The sequence below is a fragment of the Odontesthes bonariensis genome, chromosome 23, assembly GCF_027942865.1.
Source record: "Odontesthes bonariensis isolate fOdoBon6 chromosome 23, fOdoBon6.hap1, whole genome shotgun sequence".
Taxonomy (NCBI): Eukaryota; Metazoa; Chordata; class Actinopteri; order Atheriniformes; family Atherinopsidae; genus Odontesthes; species Odontesthes bonariensis.
In genome coordinates this window covers 30,123,501-30,140,388 of record NC_134528.1, presented here as the reverse complement: position 1 = coordinate 30,140,388, position 16,888 = coordinate 30,123,501, and the positions used below count along the sequence as shown (strand labels likewise).

The window sequence follows — 16,888 nt, the reverse complement described above, 5'->3', positions numbered from 1 at the left end:
TAATTATTAGTTTTCTTTAGGTAATGTGCTAATTGCGGAGTTGTTATCAGTCGAGTAATGAGGGTTTCGCAATTCTAGAGGAGAGTTTCTGTCTCTAGTCAAGTTGAATGTGACATTCCTGATAAAGAAAGTTTTTCGCTTATGCATTGTTTCTGTATCTTCTGATTTGTAGTTTCCCGGTCCACAGCGTGTTAAATTGTATTTCTTTCTCTTTCTTAACAAATGCCATTTCGAGGTGAAGAATAGTGCAACTGTTATTTCTGTGTTAAATTGTATTTCTTCTCTGTCCAGCTGAAAGTTTGTATTTCCTCCTTTTTCTCAACTTGTAACAAAAAGTGTGACAAATGCCATTTTGAGTTGGGGTGTGGTTCAATTGTTATGTCTGGTTCAATTGTTATGCTTGGGAGGAGTTAATAACGGTCTAGGAAGTAGATGTAATGGTGTGTTCATATTTGATTTGTTAGAAATTCACGTGGTTCATTGGAGGCAGGCTTAGAGGTGTGTTCATATTTTATTGGTTAGAAGTTACGTGTCTCAGACGTGTTTCATTGGAGATAGATTTAGAGGTGTGTTCAGATTTCATTGGTCAAAAAAATAAAAAATAAAAAAAAAATAAATAAATAGATTTATTTCATTGGTCAGAATTGACGTAGCTGTGACGTACATTGGATCATCTGGATTGGTGGAGGACATTGTGTGTGGATTGGATCGGCAACATACGGATGTGAGCAAAAGTTGGGGCAACGCCTTTAGCCTGAGTCACTTCAAACAGAGTAAGCATTAACTGAGCTTTCGATTAGCAATAAATTAACATTGGGTAGCATTAGCAATACAGCAAGTATTGATTAGCAATAACTAGCATTGATTAGCAATCACTAGCGTTGAATAGCATAATTAGCATTCAATTAGCATTGGTCAACAAGGAAGCTAGTATTGATTAGCAATAAGTAGCATTGGTTAGCATTAGTAGCATTTGTTAGCATTTCGTTAGCCATAATTAGCATTGATCAGAAATACAATTAGCATTGATTAGCAATAGTTAGCATTGGTTAGCATTAGTAGCATTTGTTAGCATTTGTTAGCATTTCGTTAGCCATAATTAGCATTGATCAGAAAGACAATTAGCATTGATTAGCAATAGCAATAAGGCAAATATTGGTTTAAATCTTAATTAGCAAGAGGTTAGCATTTATTAGCAACAGCTAGGAAGCTAACATCAATTGGCATTGGTTAGCAAACATTAACATTAGCAATAATAGTAACCGAACTCCAAACCGGAAGTCAAAAAGCTAAATGAGCCTAACATTGAATTAACATTGGTTTAATTAAAAAAAAAAAAAAAAAAAAACCTAGAGCATAAGCTTTCAAAGCTAACGTAGGCTAACCTTAACATTAGCATTGACAACATCCAATCCAATAATTAGCTGCATCTAAGCTAAATTTAGCCGAGCATTAAATTAGCATTGATTAGAGTTAAATAATTAGTTAATTTAAATTGACTTTCAAAAAAAAAAAAAAAAAAAAAAAGGGGGGGGAATACGAATAATAAATAAGGAAAATTTAGAAAATAGATAAGTAAAGAAAAAGTCAAAAGTCAATAGAAGGGAACTAACTAGGGGAAACAATGGATGTAACACCAACAATAATCATCAGCGCCAAACATCCTGAACATTCCAAAGATATTAAAAAGATATCTCTAAAATGGGAAAAACGAACAAAAATAACGTCTCACCCTGGCCAAAAGGTGGCACTTTCAATGTAACTACCTGTAAGATTATGGAACAAAGGATTAAAGTTTACAAACCAAAGGACAAAAGCAAAAAGAGACAGGAAAAAAGAGAGCTTGAATTAAAAGTTTTACATTTCTTTGAAAATGCAGAGCTATATCCAACACTGCCAGGAGCAGTAAACATACAAGGAGATTCTGAAATAAAAGATCACAAAATATCTCATGAACGTCCAGAACTACAAATAGATACATCAAGCAGTCATGGAGCTCCTGAGCCAGACGCCGTCTGTAATTCAGATCAGGCAAGGGGACAGCTCCCACAATACCAAAAATCACCCGAACTGGCACCACCAGTTCAAAAGGCATCTTCTGAAGAACATAAGAGTCCAACAGCGTCAGCACCGAGTTTGATAGAAATGACGCAGGGACAGTATGTGCCGTGGCAGACGCTCGACCTAGGGGGGCTGGTTGCTCGATTGCCGGACATTCACACAGGTGCAGGCAAATGGATAAGAGCTTTTGAACAAGAGACTGTGCATAAACTGTTGACTGTGGGACACATTAAGGCAGTGTGGGCACTGTGTTTTGGAACTTCTACCACGGAGGGCATTTTGAGACACAGTGAGAATGACTGGATGTTAAGCCACCGAGCTGATGGAACTGATTTTAATGCATATCGAGCTGCACTCTGGAGAGCGTTACGAGCTGAGTTTCCTGTGGGAGTGGACCTCGAAGGATTAAAGGGGGAGCCACTGTCAGGAACAGAGAGTCCAGCTGTGTACATTGCACAACAATTGAAGAAATGGAGACAAGAGTCTGAGGGAGAAATCGAGAAGAGCCCAGCTTGGGTGACATTGTTCAGAGTTTCCATCAAAGAGGCTCTGCCTGCCCCAGTTCAGGGGCGGCTGGAGGATGTGGTGGGGTTGAATTCAATGTCACATGGACAATTCCGAGACCACGTGGTGCATGCAGTAAACAAATACAGAAAAGAACTGAAACGGGAGGAGCAGGAGGAGGATATGCAAAGGGAACTTGCACGGTTGCAGTTAGAAGAACTGCAAGCGAAGCAAGAAGTACGAAATGAGGCCATGACAGCGGGGGCCGCTGAACAGCCATTACAGGGGCAAGTCCATCGTCGACCCTGTCAAAGGTCAAGAAGAGAGGCACCTGGAGGACGAAGGTCCTCGGGGGCATGTTGGGCCTGTGGCGAGAGGGGACACTTTGTTTACAGCTGTCCGAGAGCACCGAGAAACCCGAGTGTTTGGCAGGACCGTGGCCAGTCCCTGCGGGGCGGAGCAAGTGGCCCGGCAGGTCCAAAGCGTTCCTCTGGCAGAGGAATCCCAGTATTGGTTTACATTGACATATAGAGGTAAGAAGTACACTTACACCAGACGTACTCAAAAGGGTTTAAAAACCGCCCTCAGGTGTGTCATCATTACAAAACAAAACAAAGTTTTTAAGTTAAATGTGTCACGACTACTAAGTTTCTAAAACTTGAATTTAAATAGGTCACTGTTACTAGGACAGAACAAAACAAAGTTTCTGAATTTAAAATTTAAATGTGCCACTATTACGAAGTTCTAAAATTTGAACGGAACAAAGTTTCTAATTTAAATTTTAGCATTGATAGTCTGAATTAGAGTATCCATTTAGCCCATAGGGAATTACTGATATCTCTCCATCCCACTTGGAGGGAGTAAGAAAAGCGCCATGTCCAAAATAAATAAATAAATATCTAATGAATAAATAAGTAAGATTAAAATACAACAAGTATGATCTTCTTTTGGGAGGATTATGCAATAAAATGCGCTTCCTCTGGAAGGAATCATGAAAGATCCAAAGATCAAAGGTTGAAAGCACAACTGGAGAGGACAACCGAGGCTAAGTTAGCCTTTGAAAATTTGAAACGAAATTAGCAAAAGTTATCCAAAACAGCCAACACTAGTCTATGAGAAGCCATTTTTCTTATATGTCTCCAATAAAAACCATAAGATTTCAGAACTAATAAATCAGAGTAGGTATGTTGTGACTCGGACAGGATGTTTGCAGGTTGTGCATCTTTTGACACGTCCAGATGTGAGAATACAGAAGTGTACTACATCGGGATCTGCGGATGTCATTCCACGTGAGTTTGAAGGAGAACCACATGAGCGTGTGTCAGAAGCTGTGAGATACATTAAACTGAGACCTGACTTAGGAGCAACTCCACTGGTGCAGGCTGATGTCACTTATGTTGTGCATGATTCATGTTGTGAGATCATTTGGGTGATCATGAAGTTTTGCAGTTGTGAAACAGGAAGGTGGAGAACTTTGTGAAGGTGAAAGCTGAGAAGTGTGAACGGCCATGTTCGGCACAGTTGGCTGAACTGAAGGCACTAACGGAAGCATGTTGACTGGTGAAAGGTAAGGTTACGAATGTATACACAGATTCTGCATAGACTCATGATATTTGCTATTTGTTGGAAGCAGTTTGGAAGCAGAGAGGGTTCAGGAGGTCAGACGGAAGTCCAGCGCGACAGGAGGTCCAAATGAAGGAGCGGATTGCAGTCATGAAAATTGAAAATTGGCAGTGATACAGTGTCAAATAATCGTAAAGGTAACAAAATGGTCGGTAAAGGTAATATCGCGGCTGATGAAGCAGCAAAAGTAGCATCAAAGTGCCAGCTTGCTGTTTTGGCACCAATGGTGTTACTGGAGCCAGAGGTCGCGCCATCACAAGGATATTGGTCATACATATTGGATAAATAGTCGTAAATTTTTTTGGTAAGAGAATTGATTCATCTGTTTGTCATTCCATCAGAGATTAGCTCAAATAATGGTTAAGTGTTTGTTTATAAAAGTGCAAGAGGCATTCTGCAGCAGCTGCGAATCAAGCAGCGCTGTGGGGCCGTTTATCATCCACAGAGTCAAGGGATGGTTGAGAGAATCAATGGAACCTGGAGAGTGAAATTGAATTGAATCTGTGCTTCAACTAAACTAACTAGATGCTTTGCCGCTTGCACTAATGAGCTTTCGTATGCAGACTCATAGAGTCACGCACTAACACCGCATAAAATGCTAACGGGTCGACCCATGCCAGCACCTCAGTTCCCACTTGAGCAGGTGCAAACAGAGTGGACAGCTTACATGAGGCAACTAACTGCAATCCACAGAACAATCTATCTACAGGAGGAGTTCAGAGACTTGAGTCTCAAACAGCTGGTTGAGAGGCCAGTGGTGCCGGGCGACCAGGTGCACATCGAAGTGTTTCGAAGGAAGTGGCTTGTGCCAAGACGGAAAGGACCGTACACAATGGTGCGAGCAACGTCAACAGCAGTTCAAGTGGAAGGTAGCAACACATGGTACCATTTGAATCACTGCACTAAGGTTCGAACTAAAGACACAGTCGGAGTCAAGTCCGAGGGAAAGGATTAACAAAAGGAAGAGGTTAAGATTTCTGACACTGTGAGCATCCAGGTGTGGGTGTTGGCCGACAGCATGGGCTCAGGAGAACGAAGCTTGGAGATGTTGGACGGGATCCCGCAGACAGGAGAGGCTGGAAGCATCCCGTGATGAAGCCACCCCGCAGGGAAGTAGCCAGCCTGGGTCAGATGAGTATGATGCAACAATACACACCCACTCAGACCATGCCACGCCACAAACTTTGCCAGCAATACACACTAGAGCTAGTCGTGAAGAGGTATCTGCTAAGCTTGAATTTAAGTTCATGGAATAAACGATTTGAGGAAGTGTGGATCATGGGTCCGGTGGAGGAGACGACCAAATCACCGCTTCTGGACGCCACGACAAAGGGGCAATCTGGTAAGATCATGTCAGATCGGGTCAGAAGGAGTTGTTCACAATGGTTGTAAGAATAGAAAGATTTTTTTGGGGAAGTCTAGGGGGATTGAATACCATTAGCACTACAGGACAGAATAATCATGTTAATCCAAGAACAGACGGAGTGTACATGCACAGGTGGAGTCAGGAAAACAGTGTAACTGTGGAAAATGGGTTAAGGCAGCACAGGATATGTGGTATAGATGGGCATGGTACACTACAAGAGAACTGACAGCGACGGAGTGTCTCATATGCGCAGACGCTCCAGGAGCATTGCCTGTTGTTGTTCCAGAGCCACACACCTTCAGGGACTGTGCGGGGTCTGGCAACGGGAATGCAGAGAAGGTAGGTTCACATCGGCAGAGGATAAATGGTTATTGTTTCCTATGTGTGGTATTAAGTGCAGATTGATGTTTGGGCCAAATAAATTACATAGTTATTTTCAAAATAAGGGAGGGCCACAAATTGGAGTCTTCTTGTGCTGAATTTAATCTGGGTACATCACAGGATGGGCCTCCCACTGATTATAGAGTAGATTACGATGGTGAGTTTGAATGCTTTTGGAACTCGCGTAGGTAGTACTACTGTTAAATGAAAACAAGATTTATTGGGATTTATTTATTTGGATCAAATTGTGAAAATATAGAAATGATCATTTTAACTCTATATCTTTTTGGGGATCAGACACACCCAGTAGCGGAGAGTTACTGGATGTGTGGAGATCATGTTTTGTTAAATGTGCTACCCAACAGGGAGATTTTTTTGGGCACTGGTGAGGAGGAACACATCAGTTGTGTTAGTGTATGACAAGGTAAACGAGATGCGAGGTTTGGATGTGGAAAAAGGGAGAGTTAAAAGATCTAGTGATGACTACATCAGGGATAAGCACGTTTACTTGGATGCAATAGGGCAGCCGAGAGGTATTCCTTTGAGCTCAAAGCACGCAGGGAGGTTGCAGCTGGATTTGAGGCTGGTTTGCAGGGAATCATATTTAACAAAATGGGGAATGGACTAATTACATATAATACAACCAACAGGGAATTCTTAGCTACACGAGTGAAGGGCTTGCAGGCTTTGGAGAACAACTACATGAGACGAGTATGATGGCTTGGTAGAACAGACAAGTTTTAGAATGGATATTAGAAGGGAAAATGGTGTGTGCCAGATGGTTGGGAAAATGTTGTACATTTATACCCGGGAACACTGCAGCTGATGGTACGTTTACAACGGCTGTGAAGAAGATCAGAGAACGGAGAGAGGAGCTGACGTGTGATGCTGGTGGAGGTGAATGGTAGTGGACTGGTCTGTTTGGGATTTTGGGAGAAGGGGGAGCGATGACAGTTAAGGCGGGAATAGCAATATTGTTGATAGTGAGGATGGTTTCCCTATTGGGGTGTTGCATTATACCCATTCTGAGAAGGTGTTTGCTGCAAGTGATGTTCAAACAAACAGTGGAAGGAATAAGGAGGCAGATGACCATGCGAGACCAGGTCTGAGGACCAACGCATGGGGGAGCGGGTCAACGAATGAAGGTTATCAACGGACGGTTCACAAGTTTCTTTCCTCGAGGGTGGAACCAAGTTTAGTCTGACAGGGAGAAGAGATGCTGAAGATCTCTTTGATTGGGAGTGACGTACTGGCGACCTCTCCTCCCAGAGTTAGCTTAGCAGTTCCAGACCCAGCCGGACGGATGTTCGGCCAGAAGCAGACGACACCAGAGTACAGGAGATGGGACGGGACTGGAGGAGCGGCATTACATTGCTTTTTATTACTTTGGTTGTGTGATAATCCATAATTTATGTATTGTACTTGATACAAAACGGTGATTAACTGATTTGATGGAGGTGTATTCAGTTTATGTGTATTATCAATCAAAACTGATCACTGATATGTCCATTGCCAATTGTGTCGGTCAACTGTTCGGAGTGCGACCTTGGTAAAGTGGTCGGTCGCCAGTGGGGGGGGCCGTAGGTGAATTTTCCCAAGATAAGAACATGAGTTACGAAAGTTACGAAAGTAGCAGCCGGTGGGTTTTTCGCACCTATGCACTGCGAACAGTGGACAAGTGTGATGGCAATGTAAAACTTGTAGTGTTGTTGAAATCAATATCGTGTAATTTAATCTAATCATTTAATGTGATTCGAGTACACACATATATATATTCCTTTTCATTTATTCAAAATGGTTCCGTTGATTGATATTGTAGAATTATTAGAATAATTTAGTGTTGATTATGTTAATTAATTCTTAATTAACTATGTGGGATGATTTTCTTTCATTTTAGATTATTTCTTTATTAAATCACTGATAAGTGATTTCAAGGGGGACTATGTGGGAGAAGGATGTCATGACATGCTCATGACTTCTGGCCTAGTTACATCCTGGGCCTTGTTGACTGGTGTATATGAATATTGTTGATAGTTAGAATGAGCGTGTTTATGATAAACTGCGAAAGCTAGGCGCCTCCAGAGAGGGCCACGTACACTTGTTATGATAAAACGGTATAAAAGGGGTGTCACAAAATGAGCTCGTCGGACATTTTGTACATTCTGTATGCACATTTGCTGTGACGGTTTGTTCAATAAACTCCCCAATGGACGGCTGACCAACGCGGGATTCGACTCTAATTTCTCCACAACAACTGCAGACCCAGCTGCTGATTTGGGTAAAGTAGATAGGTCGAAGAAAACACAGAAATGATCAGATAAAGCAACATCGACGACATTCACGTTTGAAATAACAACACCCCTTGAAATGAGCACATCTAGAGTGTGCCCTCTGTTGTGGGTGGGCTCAGTCACATGCTGAGTTAAGGCGGTAGCATGGTTGCCGCGTCTGTCACGGCGGTGTCGCACCGTGACGTCAAAATGACGTTTCAGGCATGGCGCTTCCCTTGAAAAGACGGCGCAGCGCGTTGTCGTGCACCAGTCGATTTTTGTAACTTGGCGGCGCCGAGCACAACGAACCGGATGGACCGATGTGAGACCAGGCTCAGTCAGGAGGTGCGTTTGTACAGGCAGCTGTACGAAACTGCAGTGAAACAGCACAGGGAGCACGTAAACTCCCAAAACTGGTGCACAGAGATTGGCAGAACTTTGGGGAAAAAGGGAGAGTTCTGTAAGAATGTGTGGAGGAAGCTACGGGACAGATACGTGAAGGCAAAGAAGAGGGCAGAGACTCTGTTGATGCCGGGGGCTTCAAACCTTCACCTCTATTAACTGAATTAAAAAATTAAAATGATCCGAAAACTGCAGCAGTATCATTAATTACAGTATTCTTGCTCTTGACAGCGGCATTGTTTTCTTCTCCACTTTCGTGGTTGTAGAGTAGAGGTAACCTTCACGTAGCAGCGCCACCTCTGTGACGGAGAAAATTGCAACTACTGGCGCGCAACGACTTGCGCCACTATATAGGGTCCTATGGCGGGCACGAACTCGTGACGTCATCAACACCGCTCGCGCGAGCAGACGCAGCAACCATGCTAGAGGCTTTAGACCAAACATTTCAAGGACAGCAGTGAGCTCTTTAGCTTCCTTGTTATGCGCTACGTCCACATGCACATTCAAGTCCCCTGTTATGACTAAACAGTCAAAAGCAGTGCACACAATTGAAAGTAGTTCAGTAAAATCATCAATAAAACAATTCTGTGGTGGTTTATAAATGGTGATATAAAGTATGGAAGATTGTTTTATCTCCATTTTGAATGACACATACTCAAATGATGAAAAAAAAACCAAATGACAACTTGTGGGTGGGTATATTGTCCCTGAACATGGCACAAACACCCCCACCCCTCTGGTTTTCTCGTGTTTCAGACACAAAATTGAAGTGAGGTGGACTAGACTCAATCAGGACTGCATTTGCTGTGTTTTTGTCGAGCCACGTCTCAGTTAAACACATAAAATCAAGATTGTGAGAGGAAATAAAACTATTAATTAAGAATGATTTGTTACTTAAAGATCTGACATTGAGTTCTGCGTGTTTGAGATTAGTTATAGTTGAACTGGATGCTGTGTTCTTGCAAGGGATATGGATAAGATTTCTCTGATTGGACAGTCTGATTGTCCCTCTCTTCACTCCATCCTTGGACCTCTGGTTGAGATGGTGTTTACCAACACAGAGGCCCTTAGGGTCCTAGACAACAGCATTGACGCTGTTGGAAATGACAGCTGTGGGCTGTCATTGCATTTTTAATAACTGATTTATTGCCATTGTTTAAATAAATGCATTCCAGCTCATTTCTAGATAAGACAACACCTTTTTAGTATTTTACTTTATGGAACTTGAAGGAAAGACAATTAAAAAAACAAACATACCTGCTTTGCCTTGGACTTTGTTATCGTATCAGAGAGTGGCTTCTTCTTCTCCTTCACAGCCATTTTGGAGAATAATTCCACAAACTCATCAAAGTCCATATCAGGTTCCTCAATTGTCTCCCACACCAGTGAAGAAGAAGACTCCCTGAGAAACACATCAATACTCATATTGCCAAGACCAGGGCCCAAAATACACCTTATTTAGTAATGACTGTATGTATTATTTATGTATATTTACAAATATTTATGCTATCTAATGGGTCTGAGCCAAAGAGGAGAGATCAGACATTATGAGAGATGGACTTACATATTGTCTTTTTATGGGTTATCAACACATGGAACACACATATAATCATTCAGGTTTATTCTAACTTGTGGGTATCGTGGCATTACCCTGAGGAAATGACATGTTACTATCATTACTTTTTGGTGTTGAGCTGGATCCTGGTCCAGTAGAGAGGCTTCATAGGTCTGGGTGGCTCCACCGCCGATTTCCTAGGTGGTTTCTCCTGAAATAGACCCAAAGAATACAGACCCAATGGCAAAGGAGGAGGCAGAGAACCCAGTGCTCCTGGAATACCTGGAGGAACACAGATAGGTCCTGGTGGAGGAGGCGGAGGAGGAGGCCCACAGCTGGAAGGTGGTGGTGGAGGAGGGCCTTTAAGTCCTGGTAATGGAGGAGGAGGGGGTGGAGCATGGCCACCTGGAAGCGGGGGGGGTGGGGGTGGGGCAAGGCCTCCATCAAGGGGAGGTAGAGGTGGAGGTGGGGGTAGAGTAAAACCACCAGGAAGGGGAGGTGGGGGTGGTGGTGGTGGTGGAGGAGGGCCTTTAAAATCTGGTAATGGAGGAGGAGGGGGTGGAGCGTGGCCACCTGGGAGAGGGGGGGGTGGGGGCGGGGCAAGGCCTCCATCAAGGGGAGGTAGAGGTGGAGGTGGGGGTGGAATCAGGCCATCTGGTAGTGGAGGTGGAGGAGGAGGAACTGCGGAACCATGTGGTGAAGGAGGTAGTGGCATTGAGCAACCAGGTAAGGGTGGAGGAGGAGGTGGAGGAGGAGGTGGAGGAGGAGGCGATGCCTCAGTTTGTCCTGAATGAAACGATACAGCACCTCCTCGAAGCAGATGTGGAGGAGGATGCTGAAACTTACAAGAACACTGGAAGCCATTCTGACTGGGTAGGGGTCCACCCAGCTCACTACAAGGCACCGGAAACTTAAAGCTATTGTCCATGGGTGATGTCTGTACTGACTTGGCCTCCACGCAGCCCAGAGTGGAAGCTGCTTCTGTTTGCAGATGAGCATCACACAAAGCCCCAGGAAGGCCCTCCTCTCCTCCACACTCTTGGTCTGTGGTGGAGGTTGTTGGTTTCATACTATCCTTGTCCAGCAGAAGAGGGGGGTGTCGCTCCAGCTCAGCAATCTTAGTCCTAAGGTCTTCTATGGTTTGTTCCAGCTGTTGAATGACATTAACGTGTTTTTCCTTGAGTTTTCCTGAGGGGAGAACAGATTCATCCTGCAGAAAAGACCATAAGGTAGAACCAAAATCATATAAAGAGAAACCACCAACACTAAGTCATTCTGTACATTTCAAAGAAGTAAATGTTGATAAGGCATTGAACAAAGCCTCTGTGGAAAAATATGGTGGGTCTTAAAGAAATGAAAAAAGGAGTGCATCAAAGAAAAATTACAATAATTTTCTTTTTTTAAATAATCATGGATAAAAAAAAACAAGGAGAACCAGCAGAAAAAAGTAATTGGGCTGTAATTCCAGCACAGTAAATTTCACATTAATGAATGAAAGTTTTTATTGGAACCTTTAGTGCAGCAATAACTGCATCTAAATATTTCCAGTAACTATCGGCCATTCGTGCATGTCAGCTTTTCAGCCCATCTCCTCAAACAGAGCAGCTGTGACTCTCAGATTATAGCATGTTTTTTGACATGAACAGGACAGGAGTTATGTAAAGACGTAAAAATTAAAGCAACTGACCTCCGACCTCTCCTCCTCTCGTTCCCTCAAATCCAAGATGACTGCAGGGTGTTCTGGAAAAAATAAATGACAGCAACTGTTGGGGACACCACCACCTGAAGTCATTAATCTGTGAAAGAAACTGGATTTTATTCTGAAACTTGTTTCATTCAATCAACAGAACTGGTTAAGACCTTCAGTGCAGACAGTTCAGTTGATTGGATGAAACAAGTCAGCTGTGCTGCTGCAGGGTCGGAACAAAAACCTGCAGCCACACCGGCCCTTTCAAGGGTCAGTTTGAGACCACTGATCTAGGGTCTATAAATCTAGAACATTAATAATTGTCCCTCAGTTGACACCATCTTGTCAATGAAAAACAATATTTGATTATACTCTTCTACATAGTAACCCATAGTTAACACAGATGTGGAACAGGTGTCCTACTTATATTTAGATTTGGCCATCTCTCCCTCATGTGTGTATTTGATGTCAAAAGCAATTTGCAAAATTTGTGAAAACAATTTTAAGTTAGTTAATTTGAGGATTGCTGGGAGAAATAGTAACCAAATAGAAATAAATCTACAATGAACGATACAAAAATTATGAAAAAACAATCGACTATATATAACCTTTACTACATAGAACATTTTTGGAATGCCTGTTAAAGCTGTAGTGTGCCTGTTGTAGCGCTTTTGTGTTTATCAACCAAAACATCCTCTACTGTATGTATTAATACAGTGAGGGTCTATTCTGAAGGGAGTCTTAGCTTTTGCATCACTCACAATTATGACACAAGAACAATATAAAAATAATAATAAACAATAACAATATTAAAACAATAAAGAAAAAACAGAAAAAGAGTCTTGTGCTGGGTTAAAAGCCAGGGAATAAAAATGGGTTTTAAAACGAATTTTAAAAATGGACAGTGAAGGGGCTCGTCTGATGTGCAATGGGAGGTCGTTCCAAAGTTTAGGACCGGCAGCGGAAAAGGCTCCGTCTCCTCTGAGCTTCCGTTTGGCCCTCGGTACCTCCAGGAGCAGCTGATCAGCTGACCTGAGGCACCAGGCAGGAGCATAAGGATGGAGCAGCTCAGAGAGGTAAGGCGGGGTGAGGCCATTTAAAGATTTAAAAACAAATAAAAGAATCTTAAAATGGACTCTTTAATGCACAGGCAGCCAGTGGAGGCAGGCTAAAATGGGAGTAATGTGCTCCCTCTTCCATGTTCCAGATAGGAGGCGAGCGGCAGCATTTTGGACCAACTGGAGACGTGTGAGGGAGGACTGGCTGACTCCAAGATAAAGTGCATTACAGTAATCCAGTCGAGATGTGATGAAGGAGTGGATTACTGTTTCAAAGTGCGTGCGTGCGAGGAAGGGCTTCACCAACTGCACAAATTTGCCGGTCCAATTTAAAATCACTGTCCATCTTAAAACCCAAGTTTGTGACTGTTGGCTTCCTGTACTGCACCAAGGGGCCCAAGTCAACAGGAGGGGATTCACAAGAGCCACTGGGACCAAACACCATCACTTCTGTCTTCTTCTCATTGAATTTTAAAACGTTCAAAGACATCCAGGCTTTAATGTCTTCAAGACATAACAGAAGTGGTTTAAGAGAGAAAGCATCCTTCTTCCTTAGTGGCACATAGATTTGGCTGTCATCAGCATAACAATGGAAATACCGTGCTTTCTCAGGATGGAACCCAGGGTACAGTGAGAAAAGCAGGGGCTCTAAAATAAAAGGCAGCTTGGAAATGGGTCTAAAATTGGCTACCACACCATGATCAAGACCGTTTTTATTTAGCAAGGGTTGCACTACAGCATGTTTAATACTTTGGGGGACAACACCAGAAGACAGACTGCTGTTAATAATGGCCAGAACCGACTGCCCGATACTAGGGAAGACCTCTTTAAAAAAGTGAGGCGGGACAGTGTCACAGGGAGAACCTGATGGCTTAATCCGGCCAACCACATCCTCTAGGCCTTCAGAGACACAGGCTCAAACAAGTCAAACACAGCCGAGCAAGGAGCAGAGTCATGTGCATGCTTTTATATCCACTCGTGTAATTGCAGACACATGGGTGTGTTAATTGTTTATCAGTATTAATTGTTCATGTATCTCAAATGTGCACATCACAGTCTGAGGACTAATTGTTTTCACATTTATTTATTATAACAGTTTCCCAACATCACCTTAGATGTCGCCAAAGAATCAACAGCTGTAGAAAAGTGCGTACGCTAGCCCTGAAGTTGGCGTGAGGCACCGCACATTTCCACGGTCTTTTCGCTCTTGATACATCTGATCGTTGACGTGAAAAGGTGCGTACGTCACTATTTTGTGCGTACGCACGCTTTGTACATGAGGCCCCAGATCTGTGTAATGCCAAGGGTTATGAACACCAATAACACAAGCCACTGTAGGAGCAGCAGGCAGCCAGGTACGTACCCCGGCGCCATGTTCTACCATTCTACCAGACGGCGGAGAACAAATAGACTGTAACTACGCCTGCTGTCTCATACTAATACTGGGGTAAATCAGTCACACATTCGAACAAGAGAGGGCTTCTCCAGAAGAGAACGCTGATATTTTAGCTCAAACATCCAGAAAGAGCGTAAGGTAAAGCCTGCTCCTCCGCATCGAAAGCAGTCAGCTGAGGTGGTTCAAGAATCTGATTTGGAGGTCTCCCTTTGGAGATATTCCATGCATATCCAACTAGGAGGAGGTCTTTAACATGCTGGAGAACATGCTGGAGGGATTATGTGTCCCATCTGGCCTGGGAATGCCTCAGGATCCCCCAGGATGAGCTGGAAATTCCCTCCAGGACCTGTTCCCTCAATGACCAGACCTCGGATGATTGGAAGAAGATAATGGATGTATTATTATTATTATTATTATTATTATTATTATTATTATCATTATTATTATCATTTTGCAGTTGGCCCTAGAATAGGTGTCTATTTACCTGACTCCCGCCCTCTGGTATTCGCATACCATCTGGGACGAGCCCACAGCCGACATGATTTCAAATGGGGCTATTTTTTCTAAAACTCGTGCATGTGATTGGATGAAGTATCTGTCCGTCATCTTAACTGACGCACCACTTCAGCCACTCCAAATGACTCAACCCGTGACGTAGCTCAGAGCTTACCTGACTCCCGCCCTCTGGAGGATGAATGGGCAGCCATAACGCGGCCCATTCATCCAAAGTCCCACCCAGCGATTAATGATTGGCTCTCATTATTTTCTAATCGGACGAAACACATATGACTCCCAGGCTCCTCAGATGGTTGTGTGAGGAAAGGGAACGCCCCCGCGTGTAGTTGGTGAACGCAGCCAGATGACGTGAGTCAGGTTAGGTGTCTATGGGGGGAGCACCCTAGTGTCCTGTCCCTGCCCTTCCACAGTTCTCCAAGTCTCCAAAGTGGTTGGTAGATAGGCAAAGAAAAAAGGGAAAAAACACTCGACAGACATAGAATAGGGCAAGTATGGCATGTTGGTCTGGGTTGGTTGTTATGGGGAGTGCCAAGGTTCTCTGCTTGCACTATTTGTTTATCCATGTTTTTAAAGTAATGTTTTCAATAGTATATCACAGTTATCAGTTTATGTATTTCTTAATATGAGTCTTCTTTTATTTTGCACCTGTACACAAACACACCCTCCATCAAGCAATGCTTACTCAACAAACACCCATCTAATCAATGGCATCAACATTCATGGACTTGCCAGAATCTGTTTCATTTTTTTGTATTGAGTGTAGTTCACTCAATGTCCCAAAGAGGCAAAATAACAACAATATAACCTTATTTTCTTTGACTTTGCAGCAGAATCGATATCCTCCACAACCCCACAATGTGCTGTAGACAAATTATAGCCCCATGGGAGGTTTAAGCATGGCCGACCAAAAAGGTATTTGCATAGGACAATGGGCTTATCTACAGAGTCAAGGTTGGTTTGCGCATGTGAACATAGAAACCATGTATCTTGCCTTATTTTGGACGTTTCTCACAGTGGGGAAAATTAGTAAAGCCCCACCCACCAGGTATTCAGCATTGATTCTTTCAATACTTAACATGATAATTATAGGCTCTCTGACCTGGCCTTTCAGAGAGTGGTAGTAGTTGGTGGTCTGCAAGTTCAAAACAAAAATACAAAAATGGACCACAACACTACACACATGACAGCAGATTACAAGACTCCAAATGGGAGGGTGAGTTCATTCATAAGAACGTCACCTTACAATTAAATCTTCAAAAACAAACAGTTGTTTGCTGCTGTTTTAGAATACTGCTTATAAGAGCCTTTAAATACATGTCCATAAAGCAGAACTACAATACTGTCAGTCAGTGGACAGTCAGTCCTGTCCTGGTTCTATCACTATTAACACCATTAATTTATATGTATAATACATCTGTTCCAGAGATGATTTTTAAATTATGCTAGATATCTTAATGAATAATATTACTTTTTTTGCTTTATTGCCTTAGTAAAATATGTGACGCTTTTTGCTTTGATCTGATGAAGTTACACATACACACAGATTCTGTATGTTCCAGTTAAATTCATAAATGTTTTTACACAAAGATTTTTTCAACCTTTTAGTTAAAGTTAAGTGTTGTTCTTACCTGCCGCTGTGGATTTAAGTTCAGTTCTGATTTCTCCACCTGGCCGGGCTGGAGGCCATTGTCCCTTGATGTGACTTGGTAGTTTCCCCTCTGGAGGATCCAGGGAATGTAGCGGCTGGTTGACAGCTGTCCATGTATACAACTGGTCATGCTGCAGAGGCAAAACTCTTTCAAATACATTTCTTTTTCAAATATGTAGTGTCGATTCTCATACCAACCCCATAAGTCCCCACAGCTTACAATGCAAAGTATAAATGTTCTTAATTATGGAGAGTTGTGCAACTCTTTCTAACCAGGTACAATCAAATTTCAAATCTTTGAGGTCTACCATACAAGTAAAAAAAACAATAGGAAAATATGCTTATCTTTTAGATAGTACATTTTGAATCCTCCTGTAACAATTAGTGCTTGAAGCCTGGAACAAATGGACATCATCAAAGA

At 42.8% G+C, this 16,888-nt stretch overlaps 1 protein-coding gene across 3 annotated transcripts in view; it reads right to left on the bottom strand.

The window, feature by feature from the left end:
• The window catches only part of fmn2b (formin 2b), a 73,854-nt gene that overhangs the window by 42,325 nt on the left and 14,641 nt on the right, over positions 1-16,888 (bottom strand). For all 3 annotated transcript variants that reach the window (XM_075458149.1, XM_075458150.1, XM_075458151.1), the window contains exons 4-7: positions 16,448-16,598; positions 11,850-11,902; positions 10,288-11,372; positions 9,865-10,009 (exon numbers count right to left, since the gene is read on the bottom strand). In XM_075458149.1, the coding sequence (XP_075314264.1) occupies positions 9,865-10,009; positions 10,288-11,372; positions 11,850-11,902; positions 16,448-16,598 (1,434 nt within the window). The remainder of the gene's footprint in view (positions 1-9,864; positions 10,010-10,287; positions 11,373-11,849; positions 11,903-16,447; positions 16,599-16,888) is intronic.